At 36.1% G+C, this 26184-nt stretch overlaps 2 protein-coding genes across 7 annotated transcripts; both read left to right on the plus strand.

The window, feature by feature from the left end:
- Nucleotides 1-7212: 7212 nt before the first annotated feature.
- Nucleotides 7213-22033, plus strand: LOC122042740 (putative nitric oxide synthase). Of its 5 annotated transcripts, XR_006129342.1 has the most exons (23): nt 7213-7335; nt 7574-7668; nt 7742-7828; nt 7912-8004; nt 8098-8321; nt 9455-9645; nt 9773-9878; nt 10018-10316; nt 11156-11464; nt 12278-12353; nt 12430-13875; nt 14035-15058; nt 15675-15860; nt 16346-16432; nt 16517-16596; nt 16730-16811; nt 17182-17202; nt 18250-19080; nt 19657-19770; nt 19858-19953; nt 20026-20115; nt 20558-20667; nt 21596-22033. XR_006129342.1 is itself a non-coding variant. In XM_042603037.1 (13 exons), exons 1-13 carry the CDS (start codon nt 14654-14656, stop codon nt 21840-21842), a joined length of 1683 nt encoding a protein of 560 aa, XP_042458971.1. In that variant the 5' UTR covers nt 14575-14653; the 3' UTR covers nt 21843-22033. The 5 variants fall into 5 exon arrangements, 1 of the variants encoding a protein (XP_042458971.1); XR_006129343.1 differs by having other exon boundaries at nt 7574-7828; nt 12553-13875; XR_006129344.1 differs by lacking the exon at nt 7742-7828 and having other exon boundaries at nt 7574-7686; nt 17182-19080.
- Nucleotides 22034-23899: 1866 nt separating this feature from the next.
- LOC122040156 (RNA-binding protein 48-like) lies at nt 23900-26184 on the plus strand. 2 transcript variants are annotated; one of them, XM_042599499.1, is made up of 8 exons: nt 23900-24102; nt 24243-24326; nt 24790-24870; nt 24966-25105; nt 25203-25335; nt 25530-25599; nt 25793-25855; nt 25927-26184. In XM_042599499.1, exons 1-8 carry the CDS (start codon nt 24041-24043, stop codon nt 26005-26007), a joined length of 714 nt encoding a protein of 237 aa, XP_042455433.1. In that variant the 5' UTR covers nt 23900-24040; the 3' UTR covers nt 26008-26184. The 2 variants fall into 2 exon arrangements, with proteins under 2 accessions (XP_042455433.1, XP_042455434.1); XM_042599500.1 differs by having other exon boundaries at nt 25209-25335.

Raw genomic sequence — 26184 nt, forward strand, 5'->3', positions numbered from 1 at the left:
AAGTTTGTCACCTTGTCACCGCAACAAGGGCTTTGATACCAGTTGTCACAGGGGTAAATTTTCGCCTCAGAAAATCTCCTGCGCGACAGCCAAGTTCCGCACTTGACTCTCAGCCTTCCCAACAAATGCACCAAAAGGCACACAGAAATCTCAAAGCAACGCCACAAGAAAGCCACGCAAAGCAACACCAACAGATTACGGGAAAACTCCCAACCTTTATTGCCTCAACAAAGGAAATACAATGGAACAATTACAGAATCACTTACAAGCCGCTAAGGATCCGCCCATACAAATCCTTCACGAGTTGCTCACAACTCTTCACAAACCGCCTTCACAAATTCCCACGAATTTGCTCACAATGCACACTCTCGCACACTCCTTTGGCACACCCTTGCACCTTGCTTGGATGCCTCTTCGATCCTTTTGCCAATGAACCCACCCACCTATTTATCATGCATAGGCGGCGGTTACAATGGAGGTTACGAGGTGGTTACACCAACCACTTGTGCCACATGGACATAACTTCCTCAACTTACAAAACCGCCACGTCCATGTGTCATTGGCTTCCATTGGCTCCATGCCAAATGGCAGCCTGCACCCATGTGCTTGCTCCATCATAATGCTGCATTGGATCCACGCCAAGTGTCAGCATGTTCCGCTTGTGCTTCGCCCCATGGCTCCACCGCATTGGTCCACGCCAAGTGTCAATCCGCACCACTTGTGCTGGCTTTGTTGGCACCCACGAACAGTCCATCTGTCCGCCCAGTGTTCGCACAATCGGCTCCGTATCTTCGACACCACGGACAGTCCATCTGTCCACCTTTGGCACCACGGGCAGTCCATCTGTCCGCACCACGAACAGTCCACCTGTCCGCGTTTCTCCATGGCTCTGCTTCTTTGGCCCCGCGCCAAAGCATGTTTGCACGCCAAGTGCTCGGTCCACGGCTCCGTCTGTTTGGCACCACGAACAAGTCCTGTCTGTCCGCTTCCTTGGCGCCACGGGCAAGTCCCGTCTGCCTGCATGTTCGTTGCCTCGGACAAGTCCCGTCTGTCCGCTCCATCGGCAACACGAGCAAGTCCATCTGCTCGCACCACGGACAAGTCCCGTCTGTCCGCCTTTGCTGCTTCGGCATGCCCAGCACACATGCCTTGCTCGCCACAATGCCAAGTCCTGCCGCATGCACGACTTGGGCTTGGGCAGCACCCCGCGTGCTACCGTATCTGCAACATCGACATGGCTTGTGCACAGCCACGCCCGGATCATTGCCAAGCCTTGCTCAACTAAGGCTTAGGCTTTCGACAGCCCCATGCTGCTGCTCCACTGGCCGCTTGGCATGTCTAGCACACATGCCACGCCTGCTTCGCTGTTAAGTCTGCCTCCTGCAGACTTAGGCTTGGACAGTGCCCAGCGCACTGCCAATCTGCTCCTTGGCATGGCCTTCGCCCATGCCACGCATGCTGATTTGCCAAGTTCGCCTCCTGCAGACTTGGGCTTGGAAAGCCCTGCGCCATCCAAATGCTCCGCTGCTTGGCATGTGCCCCACGCACATGCCCAATAGGCTGGATCAAGGAGCAACGAGACAATCCTTCATGTCCAGCCTGGCCGCCAAACTTAAGGGGGTAACAAACCACCCCCACCCGATGAAGTCGACGCCCTCGTCGAACTCTTCCGTTGGCGGGTCTCCTTCCTTGGCATTGTCTCCTTGACTTTGCCAACTTGCTCTGAGTATACCTCCACGTTTCCTTCATTTTTGTTAGCATCAAAACCAACAATTGAATTCAACATTTGTAAAGGGTTTACAAAAGCGGCAACTTCCTGATCATGGCCCTCCTCGTTCTCTACCGCTAAGAGAACATTCAACTTCTCTCGCTTGGGGCATTCCCGCACCAAATGAGGCCCATTGCTCGTTTTAAATAAATTTTATCTTGTTTTATTGTTGCTAACCAAGTCTTTTTTTTTATCTTCCTCTTCCTCGTTTGATATGCATGTTTATCATAGTTTTACATCGCCTAACTGGAGCATTTATTGGTCGTCTAAGTACATGTCCGTACCATCTTAAACGTGTCTCTCAGAGTTTTTCCTCAATAGATGCAACTCCGACTTCCTCTCTAATGCTCTCATTTCTTATTTTGTCCATCTTCGTATGTCTACACATCCACCTTAACATCCTCATCTTTGCAACTCTCATCTTCTGCTCATGTGCTTGAGTCATAGCCCAACATTCAGCTCCATATAACATAGCAGGTCTAATTGCGGTTTTATAGAACTTACCTTTAAGTTTAATAGGTACTTTACGATCACATAAAACACTCGATGCTCCCCTTCATTTCACCCATCCTGCTTGTATTCTATGTAAGATATCTCTCACAATCCCTCCATCATTTTATAAAAATGATCCTAAATATTTAAATCTCTCGGTTCCAGACAACTCGTTCTCTCCTATTTTAATAATTGTTTCATTACTTCTAATATTGCTAAACTTAAATTCCATATATTCTGTCTTTAATCTACTAAGCTTAAAACCTTTCCCTTCTAGTGTTTCCCTCCAAGATTCTAGCTTAGCATTTACTCCTTCACGTGTCTCATCTACTAAAATAATATTATCTGCAAACAACATGCACCACGGTACTCTATCTTGAATGTGTGCAGTGAATTCGTCCATAATTAGTGTAAAAAGATAGGGACTTAGAGCTGATCCTTGATATAACCCTATCTTTATTGGAAATGCTTCAGTTACTCCGCCTGAAGTCTTTACTCTAGTCGTTACATCCTCATACATATCCTTAATTAGTTCAATATATGTTACGCTAACACCTCTCTTTTCTAAAATTCTCCATATAATTTCTCTTGGGACTCTATCATACGCTTTTTCTAAGTCAATGAATACCATGTGTAGATCTTGTTTTTGTTCTCGATATTTTTCAATTAATTGTCTAAGAAGATGTATAGCTTCTATTGTCGACCTTCCAGACATGAACCCAAATTGATTTTTTTGTCACTGCGGTCTCCTTCCTCAATCTTTTTTCTATTACTTTTTCCCAAAGTTTCATAGTATGACTCATTAGTTTAATACTCCTATAGTTTGCATAATTTTGTACGTCTCCCTTATTCTTATATAAGGGAACTAGAGTACTTATCCTCCATTGATCAGACATTTTTTCATTTGCAATATCATGTTAAATAATTTTGTAAGCCATTCAATACCTTGTTTCCCTAAGCACTTTTATACCTCTATCGGAATATCATCTGGTCCAACGGCTTTTCCATTGTACATCTCATTTAAAGTTTGTTTTACTTTTGAAGTTTGAATTCTACGATAAAAATTAAAATTTCGATGCTCATTTGACCTAATTAAATTACCTAAGTTAAGTTGGTCTCCTAAATCTTCATTAAAAAGTTGATGAAAATACTTCTTCTACCGCTCTTTTATTTCTCCATTGCTTACTAATACCCTATTACATTCATCTTTAATACATTTTATTTGGCTCAGATCTCTTGTTTTTCTTTCTCTCACTTTAGCTATTTTATAAATATCTCTTTCCTCTTCTTTTGTATCCAATTTTTGATATAACCGTTCAAAAGTTTCATTTTTTGCTTTGCTCACTACTTTTTTAGCTTCTTTCTTGGCTATTGTATATTTTTTTTAAGTTTTCCTCGTTCTTACAAATATATAATTCCTTATAAGCTATTCATTTTTTTCTTTACTTTCTCTTGCACTTTCTCATTCCACCACCAAGATTCTTTACTTAGCGGTGCATGCCCCTTTGACTCACCGATGACACTCTTAGCTACTATTTTCAACTTTGATACCATCTTATCCCATGTTGTATTAGAGTCATCGTATATTTCACCTAATGCTTGTATTTCTACCTTCTCCTTAAATATATGTTGCTTCCCATCCTTTAACTTCCACCACTTAATTCTAGGAATTGTATATATTTTCTTTCTATTGATACTATGTTTGAGGCGTATATCCAACACTACTACCCTATGTTGGGTAGTTAAGCTTTCTCCAGTGATGACTTTGCAATCTTTACAAATCTTCCTATCCTTCTTCCTAACCATAAGAAAGTCAATTTGCAATTTATTATTCCCACTTTTGAATGTGACTAAGTGTTCTTCTCTTTTCTTAAAAAATATATTAGCTAATATAAGGTCATATGCTATCGCAAAATCTAATATAGTTTTCCCTTCCTCATTCCTCGTTCCAAACCCATAACTCCCATGTACTCTCTCATATTCCTCATTTTTCACTCCGACATGCCCATTTAGATCACCTCCTATTAAAATCCTTTCATTTGGTGGAATATTTTGTAATATTTCATTTAAGTCCTCCAAAACCTTGATTTGGTAGCTTCATCTAATCCTACTTGTGGTGCGTATACGCTAATTATGTTCATAGTTTCTTTCGCCACTATTACTTAAGGGCTATAATTCTATCCCCTTTTCTAACTACTCCTACAACTTCATCCTTTAACAAACTATCTACAATAATACCTACTCCATTTATTGCTTTACTCTTTCCAGTGTATCATAACTTAAAACTCGAGTTCTCTATCATCTTTGTCTTCCAACCTGTCCATTTTGTCTCTTGTACACACAAAATATTAATTTTTCTCCTAATCATCATATCTACTACCTCCATTAATTTACCAGTGAGAGTTCCTATGTTCCATGTTTCAAATCTTAGATTATTAGTTTTCCTATCATATTTGTTCTTATCTAACCTATGGTGTGAGAACTCTTGCCTATTTAACACTACACCCAAGTTCTCATGGAGATGTAGCGGTCCTTGCTGAGACGTTACAGTCGGACCCTGTAACGCGAACTCTTGCATATTTATCACTACACCCGAGTTCTGGAGATGTAGCGGTCCTTGCCGAGACATCACAGTCGGACCCTGCAACGCGTTACTTCTGGGGAACAACCTAGCATTAGCACAATAGTTTAATGGATTCATTCATGAAATATTTGCCATAGTTTGACGCTGGCTGGCAACCTAACGCAACCCTCCTCCTTTATTCGGGCTTAGGACCGGCCATGACCAGTCATCATGGGCGGAGTTAAACTCTCATAAAAATTATTGACATAAAATATGTTATACCAATATCTGGTTGTCATTATATAGTGACAAAATGTGAATATAAAATTATACAAATTTTGATTTAGTGTTTCATGTCGCTTGCTCAACTTGTTCCGATGTTATCAATATTGTGTCACGCCAATTGTGTAATTTTATTAAAATATGTTTATTGTTAGGTCACGCCATATGTAAAAAATAAAAAAAGTGTAGATATAATATACATTATAAATACATACCCTATAAGCAACATGTACCTCATCCATTCAATTATCTCAAAAAATGGATGACAACAATGATGGTTCATTAACTTTATCATCTTCAAGCTTGGATGATGATAGCTATGCGAAAATTTTTGGTGCAAGGCAACAACTTATTGCTCGGGTGATTTCGACTAACAATCAAATTATCTTGAATTATCTCAACGAAGAAAACAACTAAAGCATGCATCGGAGCTCAATTCCTGGTCACAACATAATCAATCGTAATCATGAAGTTGCTGATAGCAATATATTCAATGGTTATTTCACCGAAAATGCATTATATAATGATGCAATGTTTCCAAGAAGATTCTAAATGGGACATAATTTATTTATGCGTATCTGTGATGATGTTAGTAATCATGACAACTATTTTATACAAAGAAGAGATGAGCTTGGAAGACTTGGTTTGTCAAACTTGTAAAAAATAACAACTACATTTTGGATATTGGCGTATGGTATCCCAACATATGCTATTGATGAGTACATTAAAATAGGGGAATCAACTTCCATTGAAAGTGTGAAACGATTTTATTGTGCTATTGTTGAAGTTTTTAGAGGGTAGTGCCTACAATCTCCAAATGTTGATGATGTTGCTAGGCTACTTCTGATTGGTGAGCAACAATATTTTCCAGATATGTTAGGTAGCCTAGATTACATCCACCGGAGGTAGAAAATTGTCCAACAATATGGGTAGGACAATATTTTGGTTGGAAAGTCAATAATTATTTTAGAAGTTATAACTGATTATGATATGTGGATTTGACATATGTATTTTGGATTGGTAGAATCGAATAATGATATTAATATGTTGAGTCTTCTCATCTTTTTGGTAATCTCGTTGAAGGTATTACTATTCCTATTGGTTATGTTATTAAAAAAAAAAGTACAATATGAGTTGCTATTTAGCTGATGGTATATATCCAAAATGATCAACACATGTTCAAACAATTCATGCTCCACAAGGTTGAAAGAATAAATTATTTGCAATGAAGCAAGAAGCATGTAGAAAAGATGTTGAGTGAGCATTTGGCCTGTTCCAATCATGCTTTGCAATTATTACACGACCTTCACGTTTTTGGCAGAAAAATATTTTACATGATATACTGACATCATGTATTATTATGTATAATATGATAATTGAAGATGAACGAGAATTAAATGCACCAATCATGAAATACTTTGAGATGCCGACTCAAGATATTGATCCCATAGTAAATGATAGTACTCAATTTGAAGAGTTTTTAGATCGATACAGATAAATCAAAGATAAAGAAATTCATATTGCCCTTCGAAATGTATTAATTGAGTATTTATGAGAATAATATAGTAATTCTGAAAGTTAAAAGTCTAGTAATATTATATTTTCAATTAAGTGTCCTTGTTTGTTTTAAATAAAACATAGTAATTGTTTGTGATTTTATAATATTTTTAAAATATATTTACACATGAATAATTATGTAATAAAAATTAAAAATAAAATCATAATTTTTTATATATATTAATTAGATACTATTTTTTTTTAAAAATAATCTATCAAATATTAATTTTAAATATAATAATTATTATATAAAAATATTAATAAATTTAAATGTAGGTCCATAATTAAATTATGGATAAAAAATAGAATATTCAAGAATTATATCAAATATGATGTCTAAAGTAAGGAACACACAAATACTTCCCAATGACGTCATTGGACGTCATGCAAGAGACCATTACACTATACGCGCATATGAGTCGTTGGAAGCGCAGTTGCCTATTCCACGTAACCCAGAAAATCGGCGCAACTCAATGGGTATCAGCGCAAGGCGGTCCCCGCAGGTATTGTTGCGGGTTAATTTGTTTTCTTATTCTTTCCCCTCTCTTTCATATAACAGAGACGAAGAGCCAAAAACCTCTCTCTTTCTCTCTGCCTTGATTCGGTGGTCTTTGTGGCCGGAACCCTTCCCACCGATCGTCGTCGACGTCTCTCGTCGCTCTCTGATCCCATTGTAAGCTACTAAATCTTCAAGCTGACAAGGATTTTTAAGTTCTTATCTGATTTATTTTAACCATGTTGGCATTTCATTTGCCATCGGAATCCATAGATTCTTCAACTTAGATTGGTTCACAAGTACTTTTTTCTTTGCGTTAATTTTAATGTCGATGTCTTTCGGTTTTCTGTTGATCTTTAGGTGAATAAAAGCCTTATATGCTATCTGAGGATGATTCTTTTTATTTTTTTTCTAGTTTCGACAGGGAACTGTACAGAAAATCTTTTACTTAGTTGGCGTTGCTGGCTTCTTGCAAGCGATTTGAGCTGTTTTTGTCGCAGATTAATCTAGGTGAAGGATAATAGTTAGGTAAACTATCCCGAGGTTTGACAATATAGAAACCGAGGCACTGATTCTTTTTTAGTTGATTCGCTTCTTTCTTCATTGCAACTGCTGGAATGAGTTCGGAGAATGAGGATCCGTTACTTGCAAGAGGTTTTGAATCTCAAAGGCGAGCACATTTCTTTGCTCGTGGCCGCATATATGGGTTGTTAGCTGGTCACTTATGCTTTGCCTTCTTTTATTGTGTCTTAGGAACACTAAAGTATCCTATACAAGAGACGAGCTTTTATTTTTTAGCAACCTCTGCAGCAAATTGCCCAGTGGATTCGACTCTTCAGTCTTGAGGTACTGCATTGTGGAAATCCACATCAAGTCTTTATTTAACTTGTCTCTTGAATGATTTTGTTTAAACTTTAACTCTACGTTTTGTCAAAACAGTAAATTGGATGAAACATTTATTGCTCTAAATGAGAGGCAAAGAGGTTCTGGAGTTTCGATCTTTCATAGTGCAAAGAACAGTGATTACACGTCACTGCCACAGACTAGGCCAAACAGCACAGTTAGTTTGTATCGGGGAAGCTCTGGGCGGTGGGATGCACGATCATCTGAATTAAACATCAGAGATGGAGATTTCGAATCAAACCGTGAAACAAATATTCAAGGCTTGTTCTATCATACCATAGTCCTCTCCACCACCATTAATTTTTTCAGAAGCTAAAATTTCTAGACTTACGAAATATTTTCTTACTCTAATAGTTGAGTGTTTCTCCTGTATAAGATTAAAAAGGGGAAAAATGAAGCCTGAATTAGTTGAAAGGATAGTTGGTTGCTTTGTTCATCTAGAGATGTCGTAATACAATAAAGCTCAATGGAAAGATAATCAATTTGTCTTTCTTGCTATGATTGAATATGTATGATTGCTTTTGTTTCACCTAGAGATGTACCAATGCTAATGAAGCTATAATCGATTTGGTTGTCCTGCTATCAGTGGATACTACTACTTGCTTTCCTTGACGTGTTGAAAATAAATATTGCATTCCTAAATTCTACCTGTCACCGTATTATTTGCAGTATCACAAGGTAAACATAGCTTTTGCTAATCTTGAGTTACACCCTTGAGATTTTTTTTAACAAAACTCAGCATCCTAGATGTATAGATTTTAATTCTACTCCAAATATTGCAAGGCTAGATGAAGCTGAGGTTTTTGTCTCTGATGCCATTTCTTTCACCATCTTGTAGAAACACAGCCAGGAATAGAAGCTGTTGCACCAAAAGAATTCATGCTTCCATCTTGGATGTTTAAACAATTTCCAATGTGTCCACTAGGTCTAGATTTAATGCTAGTACCGAATTTGGCTAAATTTATAGAGATCTAAAAAAGGCTGGAAGCTGAGTTTTTCATGTTTAAGACATGGTAAATCATGTCAATGGGTGATTATCTGGGTTATTTTAAGTACCAGTATATTAATGTATGTTTATGCTCTCATGGTTAAAGCCCATAAGGGAATTTAATTGAACCCAAAGTACCTTGGTTATTAAGTGAGGGACCTTGATATTTAAGCATGCTTAAGAAGTCTCACATAGCATTGTGAAACTGAAGGACATGTAGTTTCTTCCCTCTCCTCCCTTCCTCTTTACTCATTTTTATGCCATGAACATAGAGAGGTTTTGCTTTCAGAGATTCTGATCTAAACTAAGTATAGATTTTACTTAGTACCATTGACTGTCGTGATGCATGTCTTTTGTTGGTCACACTATATTCTGACTGACATTTCCATTTATTTTGAATTACAGATAATTATAAATGTGTTGGAACACAATCTAGACATTATGCTCAACATGCTGAACATGATGGACTACTCGCAACTGGTACCTATCAGAGACCTTCAGGTTCTGAAGAACCTGTAATGGAAAAATCTAGAGTAGCCAACCAATTTCAACTCAATAAGACTCCTGAATCCTATCAGCCCCAACAACCTTATAAGGTGACAAAACAGTTGAATGCGAGCGCACCTATATTTCTTTACTGCCACAAAGATCTTGTCATGTTATTACTGTCAATATTATAATATGTTTTGAGTGTGTTTTGTTAAATTCTGGATTTTTCTTCAGGCATTACATTTTCAAGGAAAGGACAGTAAAGATTTATGTAATGACGAAACTTTTGGAACAAATGGATATTCAAATGAGGTCAGAACAGAAGAATGGAGGAGAAGAGGTGTGCTGCTATACTTGTGAATAAGCGGTCCATCTTGACATTACTAGCATTATTTAGGATTCAGTTCAGTACTCTTACTTTTTATTTCTTTTTTTCTCCTTTTCTTGGTTCTGTATTCTGCATTTTTATGCCAAACCAGAATCCTTTGAGCTTATAAGAAAGGAACAACAGAAAGCACTGCAAGAGAAGCAAAAACAGATTCCTGATAACCACAAACAAAATCTTGATGCTGGTATTGTTTCATTACTTGATAGTTCTGCTGATAAGAAGAACATATTTGGCAAAGCTGATGAAGAAGAAGTGCCTTCAAAGTCTCAGATTGAATCTTCTAGAGTTTCTACACACACTCCTCTACCGCGACCACTTGTACCACCTGGCTTTGCCACTATGCCACTGGACAAAGTCCTCCCTGCTCAATCTCTTTCCTTTGCATTGGAGGTAATACAAACTTGTTTTCGTCACTTCGGCATGATCTGTCTGTCTGCTCCTGAGTTTATGTCCATCTTGCGAGGTCTACAGAGAAAGAAGATAAGGGTCTTCTAAAATGTATAATGGTTTATGTGAGGTATTTTTGTTGTAATGCTAAAAAAATGAGTAGTCAAAATAGTGATCAGTGGAAAAGATATATAAGGGTTTATTTCATTTTAGTTCTTATATCCATCTTGTGAGCTCTACAGAGAAAGAAGCTAAGGGTCTCCTAAAATGCATAATGGCTTATGTGAGATAGCAATTTTATGGGTAATGATAAAGAAAATTAGTAGTCAGAATAGTGATTGGTGAAAAAAAATATGAGGGCTTATTTTATTTTAGTTCTATTGTTTCAACATGTTCTCAACTTGGCCTCCGAAATTTTTTATTCCAGTTTCCTCTGTATTTTTTTAAAATATTTCAATGCATCTGACACCATGTAAATCAACAGACTATTTTAGTCAACATAGCTCAAGTGTGCTGTTTGTGATTTCACCTCAAGGAAATAACTCACCTTAAATTTAATGAAACTCATAATGCGTCAGCACTTTTCTTATTTTAATCAATTTGATCCTTTTATAAAGTTCTTGCAATAATTATTTCATCTTGAAACAATAAATTACTAAACTTTTTAAGATGTTTCCAACACAAACTCACGCTTGAGCTAAATTATGTGGAACAAAATTATGTTTTATTCAAAAGATGAACAACTAAGTGTACATTCACTCAATCAGATCAAAGCTAAAATTTCATTTGCTTTCATTGATTGCTATGCTTATATTTTCCAAATGCTTTATGTACTATTTCAGGCCCCTATTACTGATACTGTTAGCAGTGAGCATCTAGATAGCATACATGATGATCAAGAAAAGTTTCATTCATTAGACATCATCTCTGATGATAGTGTGAAAAAAATTGTTGGAAACTTCTCTTCCAAAACCTCTGCCCTTGAGAATGTCAATATGGTTCAGGGAGGAGTCATAAAGAATAATGTTTCCGACATGGAAAAAATTGAGTTTGAGGGTACAAATTCATTTGTTGACAATTCTGTTTCCATATTGGAAAGGTTGCTTGGTGGTTCTCTACACACTTCTAGCAGCTCTGCCACTTCTGCTGCAGTAAGTATCTTCATGTAAACTAGTTCAATTTCTATTCTCTGAACTCTCCTCTTCCCTGTTATAATTTTAACTTTTAAGCATACGCTATCATGTTTGATTGACTATCACATCTGAAAATCCTAGCTATAAGAAAAATGTTCTCTCTATTTACATTTTCAATGTGCGGTGGAGGGCCTGAACTAGATCAAGTTGAACTCCTGGATTCATTAAATTTATGACATGGTTTGTAGTTTTCGACATTGGGAAATTTTGCAACTCAGGGCTTCCTATTTCGGTACCTTGTTAAGTTTGATTCATGAACCACATCCCAAAATTTAAGCTAGGGAAGAAACAATCAACCAGTATTCATTTAATTCACATAGTGAATTTCAACAAGATATGTGCTTACTAAATGCTGTTCTCTTTGCTTGTATGCTTTGCTAATCCGATTGTCCAAATTCAATGTGGTGAATAAGCTAATATTCTTAAAGGTTTGTCTCTTATGTCTTTTCTTTTTCTTAAATCTTTTTGTGGATAAAGCTTAATGAAATTAACATTATCAACATGTCAACATGACATAATTAAAGTTGGGGGTTGGTATGCAGGATTAAAAAACGAGCTCTGATGGAATGACCAGAGTCATGTATAATTTGTAGTAGATTATGGAGCTGCCAAAAATCTATGCACCTTTTCTTTTCTTTTTTATCTATATTTTATTTTGTCTGAATTTTACGAATTATGGTCACTCATTCTGCTGTTAAATTCTATGTACCTTTTCCAATAGTTTAAAATACTAAGGAGCTTTAGTGACCAAATTGCTTTTCTATTTTCCAGGGTTTTAACATGGATGAAGAACCATGGACGCCTTCACTTTCTGAATCTTCCAAGTTTTCGAGTTGGTCTGTTGAAGGTAAAGCTGGAAAAGAACATGTAGAAGTTTTTTGTTTTACTTGAGTGTTACGATGACTTTGTTTATTTGTACACAGAAAACAAGCTTTCTGAAGATTTGTCATCGAAGAATTTACTTTCTTTAATCACTAATAAGGGTAAAGTTGGCTCTTCAACTTCAATAGTTTCTCATGACAAATTATTTAATCATTTGGAACCAGGCAGTATCACTTGTAACAATGCTAGACATAAATTTGATGCATCTCCTACAACTGCTTTGATGGTTGAGGTCGCTGAACAATTTCATCAAATTGATAAGCCAGATCAAAATCATGTTGTACTTACATGTGAGGAGCTTGAGCAGTCCATCTTAGCTGACTTAGAAGGCAGGTCAAATCTGCAGCATGTTGTGCACAGACCTGGGATAGTCACAGACGAAAACATGAAACATCTAAAATCTGATATTGATGATGAAGCATCACAACATCTTCTTTCTCTATTACGAAAGGAGGCCAAGAAGGAGAAGGAGATGCCATTTGGAACTGGCGTAGATGTTGAATTCTTGGATAAATTGTCTTTAACTGATAAAAGTTTTCCTTCTTATCTAGCAATTCCTGATAAAAACACTGCTGAGATAATATTCAGCTCTGAGAAGTCCATGATCCTTGAAGCGTTATTTGGAGCCAATTTTATGAACGAGCTCCTATTTGCTCAAGCTCCAGTTTCTACAAGAAGAGCAGTGATAGATGATGAAACCAACATTGATGCCTTGCTATCATCGGTTGGATTGCCATTTCCAAAATCAGATGCTAGTTTCTGTTCTAGGTCTGGCAATTGTCAGCTGAAGAAGTTTGTTCGTCAAATTGACATTGCACCTCTTAGCAAGGCTGGTCTTGAAGAAAAAAATTTGGAATTCCACTTGCCAGATGAGGATAGTTTGATTATTGAGAGTGACATTTTGGAACCGGTGATCTCAGATCATTTGCCCTTTGTCGATACAAGTAAAAATAAGGAGCTAGTTTCCAAAATAAATGTGGAACATCTCAAAGATAAATTGCTAACTGGTATTCCAAAGGGAGACATACGAATATCTGTGTTGGATGCTACTTTACAGAGACCACATAACCTGGACCGTGCTTGTGCTCTTAAGCATCATTGCCAGGGAATGAAAGCATCTCATACCATTAATTACACTAGAACTCTACATCCGTTGTTGCAACATCTCTCAAACAGGAATCAGCAAATAAAGCATATTGGCTCTCAACAAAATTTAAATGTCCCTCAAAATTTGCCTGAGAATGTTGTTCCTCGTAATGTTTCCAATCATGCCATTGGTCCCACTTCCTATGACATGATGTCACAGCAGATGTCAATTCCCAGAAACTTTCAGTACCAACTGCCTCTCCCAGGTTTTGCAAGAGGTATACAATTACCGTGTCAGATTATTTTTTTGCAACGGTATCTACCAAAGACAAACAAGGTGGACAACATTCCATTACAGCAACAGCAGCCAACCGGTAGTAGTTCTGGAATTGGAATTCCAGGTAAATTCTGCTGCCATCCGTGTGTTCATCTGCAATAGTTTATACCTTTTCTTTCTGATTTTGATTCACCACTGGCTGAATATGCCTGCATCTTTCTGCTGTATAATTCATAATGATTTTTCTTCCCCCTGGATTTTCATCTCTTATCACCTAAAGCAGGTGCTGTCGCTGGAGGTGGAGGGAATCATCCAGAGGCATTTCAAAGGCATCCTTGCCCTGCAGCTGCTGGTCACATTCCAAGTTTGTATGGTCCAGAATTTCGATACAGATGACATAAAACAATGAAACCCTTGCGATTCATTAGTTGCTGCTGTTATCTTGGTTTTCCTGCTGCTTCTTTTTCACCTTTTTCTCTTCTGTTTTGGTGATGCCCAGAGTGTCATTTCAAATAGCTCCAGCCAAAGTCTCAATCCATTGGTCGTTCTCCCCTCTGAAAAGGAAAAATACGGGAAGATTGGTAGCAATTAAGATAAGAGAATTTTTTGATACATGTGTATATAGGCAACCCTTCATTTTACATTCGATTTCTGGCATTCAACGTAAAAAATTCCATCTGGTTTTACTCCAAAGAATATGAAATAAACTCGAATCACTTCCAGGGTTGAGTTGGATATCTATATTAAAAATAAATAAATAAATGAAATAAACTCGAAACTTTTACGTCAATATTTATTGGAATTTTGCCACGGTCTCTTTAAATTCCATATTTTCACGCCGAGTTCTCCGTTTGTAAAGCGAACAAGATAAAGTAGGCTCACAACGCTCCCTCCTGGTGAGCATGGCAACAACCCCGCTTCCCTTCTCTTCCTTCCTGCCTCTCCTCTCCCATCCCCACAAGCTCTCCTTCCGCTCCCTCTCCAAAACCCTAGATCCAGCGCTCTCTCCCTGCCGGCCCACCCCGATCTGCTGCAGGGCTTCTCCTCAGACGCCGGAAGACTCCGTCGAGACCAAAGGGACCGGCGCCGTTGCCCCTACTCGCGGCGATGTCTACCTCGAGCGCCAGCAAGCTACGTCTGCGACCGCTTTCGTTTTGGAGAAGGACAATCAGGACAAGTCGAGGAGGAAGAGGAGGGTCGGTGCCAAGTTTCCTAACAACGTCGCTTGCTGCTACGGCTGCGGAGCTCCTCTCCAGACCGCGGAGATCGATGCCCCCGGTTATGTCATCGCTGAGACCTATGAGTTGGTACGTTTTGTGCGCTGCTGGATTTTCGATTTTAAATTCCCAAAAAGAAACTGAATTTTCTATTTCAATGAACACGTGAATTCCAATCAGGTTCGCATTGGTATTAATTTGTCGCCTCCCTTTTCGTCTTAAAAAAACTGGATTGGTTGATCAAGAATATTACTAAAGTAGATTTACTTCCAAAAAGTTTAGCTTGCTTGGGTCTAGCGTGATATAGTTATACAGTTCCTCATGTATCTTTGTTAATAAATCATGATATCATTTTAATTTCTGATCGATCTGTTTATCTAAAGAATTTAGTGTTCATCAATTAGGCTTTATTCAGTTTAATAAATGAAAAAAGATCAGATGGATGTGTTTATCTAAACAATTTAATGTGTTCAGCAATTAGGTTCTTATTAAGTTTAATAAATGATTTAGTGGCACTGTTGTTTTCATTCCAATGCTCTTATTTTCTGTCACAAAGAAATTCTAGTAATGGTAACATCCAATGCAAAAATTCAGATGATTGCATAAGTCATGAGATTTTTATTTTTCACATATGTAATCATGCTTAATCAGGATGAAGAATCATTATGTTGAAAGTTTAACTTCGTTTCATTTTTACTATATGCAGAAGAAGAGGCACCACCAACTTAGAACAGTTCTCTGTGGCAGATGTAAGCTTTTGTCTCATGGACACATGGTAACTGCTGTGGGTGGGCATGGTGGTTATCCCGGCGGCAAACAATTCATTTCTGCTGAAGAGTTACGGGATAAGCTCTCTCATCTACGACACGAGAAAGTACTTATTGTTAAATTAGTAAGTCATCATTATCCACTGACTTTTAGCTATCTGCTTTGATAACCATTATATGTCAAATGTTGAGAAAGCATTCTATACAAACTCCAGAGCTGCTAAATGGTAATATTATGCTCATATCATGATGTCAAAATTTTATTCTTTAGTAAACTCATAGGATTTGCCTGGATTTACATATTTAGCTATGCTAAATCTTGTCTTTTTTCTATATAGATGGTCTTGATGACATTTTGTTCATAGGCTGGCTTCATGGTATACTATTATGTTCAATATGTTGCAAACACCATGAGTAGATGATATCTTTGTGGACATTAAAAAAAAAAAAGAAAAAGAAAGCAACAATACTTCTGACATTCTACCTAAATGAATGCTTTCTGGATGACTTTCAGTTCCCCTGTTCTGTTTAAATAGTTATTTAATCAAAATTCTCAATAACTATATGGTGTCACTGAAAGTCATTTTTATTTATACTTCAATTTCTGTAGGTTGATATTGTTGACTTCAATGGCAGCTTTTTGGCTCGAATACGTGATCTTGCTGGTGCTAACCCTATTATATTGGTCATAACTAAGGTAGTATTTTGGAAGAGTTTAATTTTTACTGCTTTCTACTTTCTTATAATGACTTGAGACAAGTTTTCTTTCTCTAATATGAAGGTTGACCTCCTGCCCAGAGGCACTGATCTAAATTGTATTGGTGATTGGGTTGTTGAAGCTACTACTAAGAAGAAGCTCAAGTAAGAGAGCCTTTGTACCTTTACAACAACTTAGTCCCTTGCTACTAGTTTACCTATTTACTGTATGATCTTTCTTCTTTTATATTTTTAATTAGAAGCACTCCAGTCTTGAGATGTATCCCCTCAATTGCAGTGTTGTTAGTGTTCATCTAACTAGTTCAAAGTCTTTGGTGGGGATCACTGGGGTTATATCAGAGATTCAAAAGGAGAAAAAGGTTATTTTCCTTCCACTTGTTACTTAAGTGGCTCTTCCCTTGCATCATCTAAGCTTCATGCTAGGTTTGACTGTGCCTTCTTTTAGTTTTTGATACAACTTCTTGCTTAGCTAAGCAAGAGGCGTTCAGGTTAATCCTGTATATAGTTGGGTCTGATGATGTGGGGATCTCATGATTTATTGAGATCAAATTGGTGTGGCTTAATCATTATAACTACCCAAACATGTCAAATATTCTTATCCATGTAACTGTATATAATCAAAGAAATACATATAATCTTCTTTTGTCAAATATATCAGTATATGCATTGCGTTTCCTTTCTTGGAATCACAACTAATAAAGGTAATTTTTTGTTTCCCCATTTTTGCAGGGCCGAGATGTCTATATTCTGGTTAGTATATACACTGACTTGAGAGTGAAGTTCTTTATCCATGTTCCAAAATTTCTGTGCTAAGCAATACTTTGTTGTCATCTTTGAATATATTAAGTCATTTGATGTCAGTTCAGCATAACTGTATGTCAATATGTAAATTTTCGTTTCCCCTTGTCTCTAGTTCCGTGATTTTGTACATTTGATTTTTTTTTTCTTGTTAGAATAATTTTCTAGTGTCCACTTTTCTAATTTCCTTTCTAGTTTATTTTCTATTACCTTATCTATATGTTTGCTGAAAATGAGAAGAGAGGAAAACAAAAAGGAAGTCGTTGATTTCCAATGTCAATAGTCATTTAAAAAGTCATTTTAGATTAAGGGTGTTAATGGGATGGGACACGGCCCAATCCAGTCGGACCAGACCCAACATGGGGATCAAGCCCAACATGTCTGCAGGCCAAATCTGGCTAGCCAAAATAAACTCTATTTTAGTAAATAATATTTAATAAAAATATTAATTTTAACTATATTCTAATTTTCTTGAAGTTTTTATTTTTTAAATATTTTTTAACTAGACATATTAAAAAAAAAGGAAATGGCTTGTAGACCCAAGCCATGTTGAGCTTGGCCCGACTTACATTGTGCCCTGATTCATGCTGGGTTGGACCACAGACTAATTCAGGTTGTGCCATCACAGCCTATTTGACTTCTCACAGTCCAGAATAGGCCTGGGCTGTGTTTGGCCTGGCCCATCTAATTAAAACCTCTAGGTTCTTAATTCTGAGGCTATAGATTCAACTTATTAAGAAATGACACTATTGCACAGCAGAACAACATCATCTTATGAATTTACTCATTGGATGAAGCCACAAAGGGCTGTTCATCTGATAAGCCATTTGTGCCTTTAAATATAAATTGATTTAGGAGTTGGGATAAACTAATGACTTTCAGTGTAAAGGTATTAGTTAAACTTTGTCAAATCAATGATAATATTCTGTTTGCACTTTTTCATTGTCTGAAACTTTTGTTGTTCTTACTTTATCTTATTACTTGCATTAACTACTTCAGGGTGCTGCAAATGTAGGGAAGTCTGCATTTATCAATGCTTTGCTCAGTAAGTTTCATGACATGCCACCTTTTCCACATGAAAGTCAATCTTTTATTTCTTCTTATTATTGCGCCTTGACTAGTATGAACTGTTGATTATCTGCATTTTGGGGAAGTCAACTTGTTCATGCTAATTTTTTTCTTTGACATTCTGTTGTGGGCTGAGTTGACAGTTATATGTTAAAAGCTCAGGTTCTCTCAATGGTACAGTGCAACTTTCATTAGTTCCTTTTCATTATAAATTTTGCTTCATGATTAGTATGCTTTATTTCTTTAAAATTTTCCTTCAGCAAGAAAAAGGTTGTTTGGATATAGTTTTGCTTTTGTAACGGACACACAAATTAATAATGGTTTTGCATGAAAATGTATACAACATGCTTCTTGTGTATGTAATAGGGCGTGGCTGCATTAAGCAGCTTGCCTTTATATTATAATTTTTCCTTGTTTTGAAATTCTCTTCCAAAATACTTTATCCTGAATAGTACAACTTGTATTTTCCGATGCTCTGTCATAAAAAACTAAAATGTTTATCTCTGTTAATAGAGGAGGCTTATAGAGTACCTTGTCCTTTGTTGTGAGATTTATACTTTAACTTTTGGGTTTGGATCTCCTAATAATGTGTAAGTCAATTTAGGTGATCAGTACATCTAAATTCACTCTCTTGTTCAAGCAGAGCTAATGGCAAAAAGGGATCCAATTGCTGCAGCTGCTCGGAAGTACAAACCAATGCAGTCAGCTGTTCCTGGGACAACACTGGGGCCTATTCAAATTGAAGCCTTTCAAGGAGGAGGGGTGCGTTGTCAGATTAGTTTCAGTTACTAGAGCTATTAGGTTTCTGCTTATTACGAAAATCAATTACTTAATACCTACAACTTACATATTGCTCTCATTATATGCCTGCTCTATGCATGCTGTGTTCTAATTGCTGCTCTCTGCATTTCTGTGCAGAGAACAGATATAATTATGTGATTTGAATGTAGCCAATCAAAATCCTGATAACTAATGGTATTTTAACAAACTGTTGATACAGTTCTTGAAAAGACAAGTTAGCTTCGTGTGGGCATTACCATATCATTAAACATGGTGGAACAATAATTATATGAATTATTAGTTCTGTTTTTTTATTCAAGAAAAAGCTTGCTATGTGATTCATTTTAGTGGCAGTTTCCTTCTATTATTGGTATTGTGGTTTTTTTAGTTGGGGTAACTGTTACTAGCAAAAGTTTATACTTGTCACTTCCATATTATCTTTCTTTTTAATTCTGAGATGTACCAGAAAACATGCTATCAAATTCTTCTAAAACTTCGTCATCAATCATGTTATAGCAGATCTATCATGGTACTAATAATAGATGTTCATCTCTACAGAATCTGTTTGATACACCTGGTGTGCACCTTCATCATCGACAAGCAGCAGTAGTCCATTCTGATGATCTACCTTCTCTTGCACCTCAAAGTCGTCTAAAAGGACAATCATTTCCTGTATGTTAATCTTCCATTTGTCTTGTTTCTGAATTTTTTTTCAGAAGAGTCAATTCATGTTATTTCTTTGAATGATTGTGCATTCAGATTACCTCAAATGAAACAGCCACTGGTCAGGAAACTGTTGGTTTAAATGGGTATTCGTTATTTTGGGGAGGCCTTGTTCGAATTGATGTTATCAAGGTTGTCTGTCAGATGTGTTGGTAATATTTATAGATTTCCTATTGCAAAGGCTAATTGTGTGTGAAAATTCAGGTTCTTCCAAAGACACGGCTGATCTTTTATGGACCCAAGAAACTAAAGGTTCATATGGTTTCAACTGTTGTAGCAGATGAGTTTTACAACGTATGTGATTACTAACCCATCAAGTTTTCAGTGTAAAGTTTTCATCTCTTGTATTCAGGTTACTGTCCTTTATCTCTATCTGCACACTGCACATAAGGAACATCATCAATGGTGTCTTCTGATCAAATACACTAATAGGATAAGTGACCTAATGATGCACAGTAGTAAACCAAAAATTTGCAGATGACTCCATGTTCATGTTTAATTTCTCCCTCTTCGCCTTTGTCTTACTGCAATTTACCCCTAAGCTTCACGGTCTTCGAATTGCCATGCTACTCATAAATTGGACCTAGTTAGGAGTGTTGATGAACATAATATTTTGCGCATCCTATAAGAAAGTTCATCCTGAACTTGTTTCTTATTTTCTGAGATTTCTTCTAGGATGAAATTTACATTCACCTGCAGGTAATGATCGTTCTCAATCGTGCCATTTGATTTGCAGGAACAACTTGGAATCACATTGACACCTCCAACAGACAGAGAAAAAACTGAATCTTGGATAGGTCTTCAAATAGTAAAGCAACTGAATATAAAGTTCGAAGATACAAGAAGGTACATTTCCATTATATTATGTGATAGCCATCGATCTGTAGTTTAAGATAAATATTAGCATTAATCATACATAAGGTGTGAACTAAGATGCGATTATACAATACAAAATCTGATATGGGATTCTTGGATTTCTGGAGTTTTGACTGATGTCAACATTTTAAGGCATGTTTACTTGGAGCATAATGAGAGGAAAAAAAATATAGATACAAGTTATTTTGTAGCCCTCGAACTAGATTATGTAGATCCGGGTACTTTACAAATATATTGTCGCCCAATTTATAATAAAATTGGTCGTAAGATAATACAATATAAATAGAAGATCTAATAGAAATGATTTATATATATACACTATAGAACAAGAGGAAAAAAAAAATCAGAGAATTTTCATCCTGAAATAATTTTCATTAATGTCAGTGTTTGAGTCAATTGAGTAGTAGAAATTATTATGTACACTTTAGTTTTCTTGTTGGAGTGCTTTTATACATAGACGCAAGGAAAGACTAACGATTTTATCAGAATGCAATATGCTGGAAGCGATGTTTATAGCCTCGAATTTGGAATGCATTTTGATCAGTTTTAGGTGTTGGTTTGTTGACAGTAAGAATATTTACAGCATGAATGATCCAATTAAAGCATGAGCAATAAAATAACATTTAAATCCAAAAAATGCATTCCTTTTGCCATTAGAGATGTTTCTGCCCAAGATTATTGGAACAAATACTTTATCATTTTCATACCCTTTGAATTACTTTTCTCCATTGCTTTGTGAAAGCATTTATTCAGAGGTACTACCTTAGCTGGCTCCTGGGATGAATACAAACTCTGAATGCATTGCTTTAGATATTTGTGCCTTGAATTGTGATTTTAATGAAAGCAGGCATGATAAATCTAAGTTGATGAGTGAATCTATAACCTTCTCCTTGGTCAGGCCTGCCTGTGACATCGCCATATCAGGTTTGGGATGGATAGTAGTTGAACCAATTGGCGGCACATATACTCCTCATGAGACAGATTCAGAGCAGGCAGGGGAACTGCATCTAGCTGTGCATGTGCCGAAGCCAGTTGAGGTCTTTCTACGACCTCCAATGCCTGTTGGTAAAGCAGGTGAAGAGTGGTACCAGTATCAAGACTTGACAGAGAAGGAAGAAGAGTTGAGACCTAAATGGTTTTATTGAACTTTTGCTCTCTTCTCTTGGGCTAAAATTTGTTAGTGTCAACTCTTGTTGCTTCCCCATGATGTTTGTAAATTAAAAGATGAATAGCAGCTTTTTGTCGGCTTGGTCATCATCGCTAAAGCGGCATTATTTGTGACTATTTGAGATCAGCTACATGAATATAAATCCAACATCTGATATATTATGGTGAACCTATATGTTATTGTAAAATGAAACATTTATGTTCAATTAAACTGTAATTCAATTCAAAAATTAGTATTTTGGTTAGTTTGCTTTAAAGTTTCTTTCATTTTGTTTAAATTTGCCCATTAGACATCAACCAAATGCAAGTCAAATAAGAATGTCTCATTGATAGACAAATTATCTATGCTTAGTTTTTCTAATCAGATCATTGATAACAAATCTTATAGAATAGTTAATATAATAGAGATGAAAATCCTAAAAGTAAATGTTTATGTATTAAAAAAGATGAGATGAGTTGAATCTTCTTAAACAAATATCTATGTTCTTTTAAAAGTAAATTGAAGAAAAATCTTCAACCACATCTTTAACCTTCTATATAGTTTTTATGTTAAAAAAATTTAATTTTATTTTATGTAAAATTTTATTTGGTTTAACTCTCTCAAGTAAACATCATTAGCTAATCGTCCTCATATTTTTAAGGTAAAAAGTTTAAAAATAAGTATAATTCTTCTTAAATTTAGTACTTTAAAATAGAATTGAATATATTTTCTATCATGAACATAATTTTTTTCTCGTTTAATATAATTCTTTCTAAATTCAACACTATTTAAAGAGAATTTAATATATTTTTCATCCAATTGAGTACTATTTAAAGAGAATCTAGTATGAGTTGAGCTCAATTTGATAGAAAATATATTATATTCTAGTAATGTGTTGAATTTAAGAGGAATTATACTTATTTTTTGACTTTTTATACTAAAAAAAATATAAGAAGCAATTAGGTAAATTGATATCTATTATGTTTGATTAGAAAGTAAAAATAAAATTTTTAAGATATAGAGATTATATACCAAGTTTAAGTTATAATTGGGGGGAGATGTAAATTTTCTCTTCTTTTTCTTTTAAAATCATTAGAATATAAGTGAAATTTTAGACATCAATAATATTATTTATTCATTAATCCATCTAATCGAATAATAATAATAAAATAAATAAATCATATTAGTTTCTCATCCAATAATTTTTTTTAATGATTATAAAAAAAATATTAAGGATATGTTTAGTTCACATTATTATATATAATCTTAATTAATTATCTAATAATCATATAATTAAAATTATCAAGAATAAAACATAATTTAATATTATTTGATTTAACTTTTGAAATATTCATTTTGGGAAAAAAAAATTTAAGGAATTTTTTTAACTCCAAAATTACATAAAATGTCATACATTCAAGATTATCATATTCCATATCAAATTTAGCATTTATAAATCTAGCGGACATACTTCATTATTTGAGAATTATTCATTGTCCCCTCGAAACGGTCTAGTGATTAGCACATGAAGTATTGCCACCATAAAGTCTGAGGTTTAAATTTTAATAAAGCTGAGGTAAATGCCTCGCTTATGTGTTAGTTATTATTTCAAAGATTAGTAGTCGTCCGTGATTTATTTTCTCCGTATTGATCTTGGGAAGAATTAATAAAAAAGCTTGAACGAACATATTCACTTTTTATCACTATGAGAATCATTCATTACTTGAATCAAATAGAATCAAATAATATAATCTTAAATAGATAATTATTATCAATAATAACTTTCGACCAAATGCCTCTTAATAGTAATAATAGTCATGAAGAAAGCGATATGAATCTAAAAATTATGTGGGCGCCAAATTGAGATTTAGGTAAAGTTGGGGGGTATAACTAAAATTTTCGTTTGTTACGCGACCCGAATTGAACCATTGAATCGGCCGTGATTTCCGAAACTGCCCACGATTCAGCCGACTCAACTAGGCCGGAAAATCAGGGGCCGACCTGTTCATTCTATTTATTTATATCATACCTGTTCATCAGTTTTTTTTTTATCAAAGTTGAAAAATCCCCAATCCCTTCCTTTTCTCCCGAGTCCTCTCGCCTGCCGCACTCCGATCTCCGTTGAAGTCGCCGTCGGAGCTCGATCCTTCCTGAAGCTCCCAGTTACTCTCTAGAATACGGGACAAAGCGCTGGCGATGCCACGCTACCGGGACGATCTCCCCGCTGTCCGTGTGTATACTGTCTGCGACGAATCCAGGTGCGGAAATATGTTTCCTTACTCCTCCAATTCCAAACCAAGCAGTTCTTTCAAACCCTACCTTCTTCTCTCTTGGTGTTAGTTTTAATATCGCGTCGTCTAAAAATTCGACTTTGTTTGTTCCTCTTTGAATGCCGCAGATATCTGATTGTGAGGAACGTGCCGGCATTAGGATGTGGCGACGAGCTGTCCAAGTTGTTTGGCACGTTTGGGGAGATAGATGAGTAAGTCAGTTTCTTGATCTTGCCCTATTTTTGAATGGTTATATGCCTCAGTCTTGATTCTGTGTACAGGTCATGGTCCTGATTCACCTTTTGAATCATTATTCATTTCATGTTGATTCTATAGAGATGATGACTGGGAGCTAACTGTAGGAGTAACTTCTGGCATAAAAGAATGTTTTTAACATTTTTATAAAATTTGAGCTACTTTGTTTATCCTGAGGGTTTTTTTTAACTTTATTTATTTTTCATGCTATAGTATAGAATGTTAATTAATCTCTACTGTTAAGGGTCAATTCTTTGATTTCTTAAGCTAAATTATAGTAAATATAGTGCTTTTGAGATTCTAAGAGGGATTAAGGATGTTATGTTGTTAGAAATAAGATGAAATTTGTAATATCTATTGTAGGTACTGATGTGCTGCTCAGTTCTTTTGCATTTTAGCTGAATTATTCTTGTCTTTCAGGTGCAAACCCATGGATGCAGAAGATTGTGAACCTTTCACTGATGTTTATTGGATAAAATTCTCACAGGTTAGCAATGCGAGGTAATGAACAAAATTAACTTTAATGTCTGGCTTTCCTACCTTTTATCGTGGTTTGGTTGTCATATGACTTCTCTAATTAGATCTCATGGCTTCAGGTTCGCAAAGCGGAAACTGGATGACTCCATTTTTCTAGGTAACCCTTTGCAGGTGTCATATGCACCTCAGTATGAGTCTCTTTTGGAAGTTATGGAGAAACTGGAGGGCAGGAGGAAGGAAGTCCTTGGCCGAATAGGATGTGAGTTTCTGTTTCAAGAATCTTCCCGCGATTAAGAGAGAATACATTGTTTCATTGGACTCGTATCACAAGGAAATTTCCTTCTATGCTTTGTTAGCTGCAGCTGGAAGAAATGGTGGATCAAAGTCTCAAGTACTAAACAACCCTAACAGTATTGGAACTTCCAACCATCATTGGCTTGATCCGGCTTCATCAGCATCAAATAAGTCAGAGTTTCAAGCGAGGCAGAGGTATGTTTATAAGTTTGCAGTAGAAAATTAGTGTTTCAAAGGCAATTGTAAAACTGGGACGGGCCCCGAACACTCAGTTTTGTTTCTGGATTTGTGGAACTACCAGTAATAAATTGTCAAGGATAGATTTTTGTTTCCCGTATTTTACTTATTGTAGATGACTTCTATGATGTTCTATGTTCTCTTCTCTACAGTGAGTATGCTAAAGAAGGGTGGAATTGTCATCTTGGAGAGGCTCCTCCCAGCCATGTCTCCTCTAACAAGGTATGAGAAGAAGTCATCTATTGATACTAATGTAGATTTGTTACACTTTCCAATCTTCATACTATGTTGTCAATCGTCGTCATCATCAACTAAACCGTGTTCATTCCAATTATTTGGCTTGTTCTTCTGTCCAGCAATAGTCAATTATGCACATATCAAAATCTCACATGCATGTATCTTTGATTCATTGCAGGAATATTTTGCCGCGCCATCTATGAACCGGACAGTCAGACTAGTCAGAGAGAAGCTCGATAAGGTTTAATATTCTACGATGTTTAATCTCTCTTTGCTGATATAAAGCTCGTTCTAATTCGAATGTGGATACAGATACGATCGAACACCGAGATTGCTGAAACAGCATCCTCCTCACCGAAAAGAATAAAAGTAGACAACCGAAGAAGAATATGATGCTCCCAATGCCAAGTATCGAGTTGGTTAACTCGTAGTAGCAACAATAGAAGAATAGGATCCTGATGTGTATAGAGAATTTAAAATGCAACCATAAGTATCATGTTTGTATGTATCAAATAAGATATAAACGAAAATTAAATCATTGAGATGATCCTACTTTTATAGTGTTTTCCA

This window comes from Zingiber officinale, chromosome 2A (genome assembly GCF_018446385.1).
Source record: "Zingiber officinale cultivar Zhangliang chromosome 2A, Zo_v1.1, whole genome shotgun sequence".
NCBI classification, from domain to species: Eukaryota; Viridiplantae; Streptophyta; class Magnoliopsida; order Zingiberales; family Zingiberaceae; genus Zingiber; species Zingiber officinale.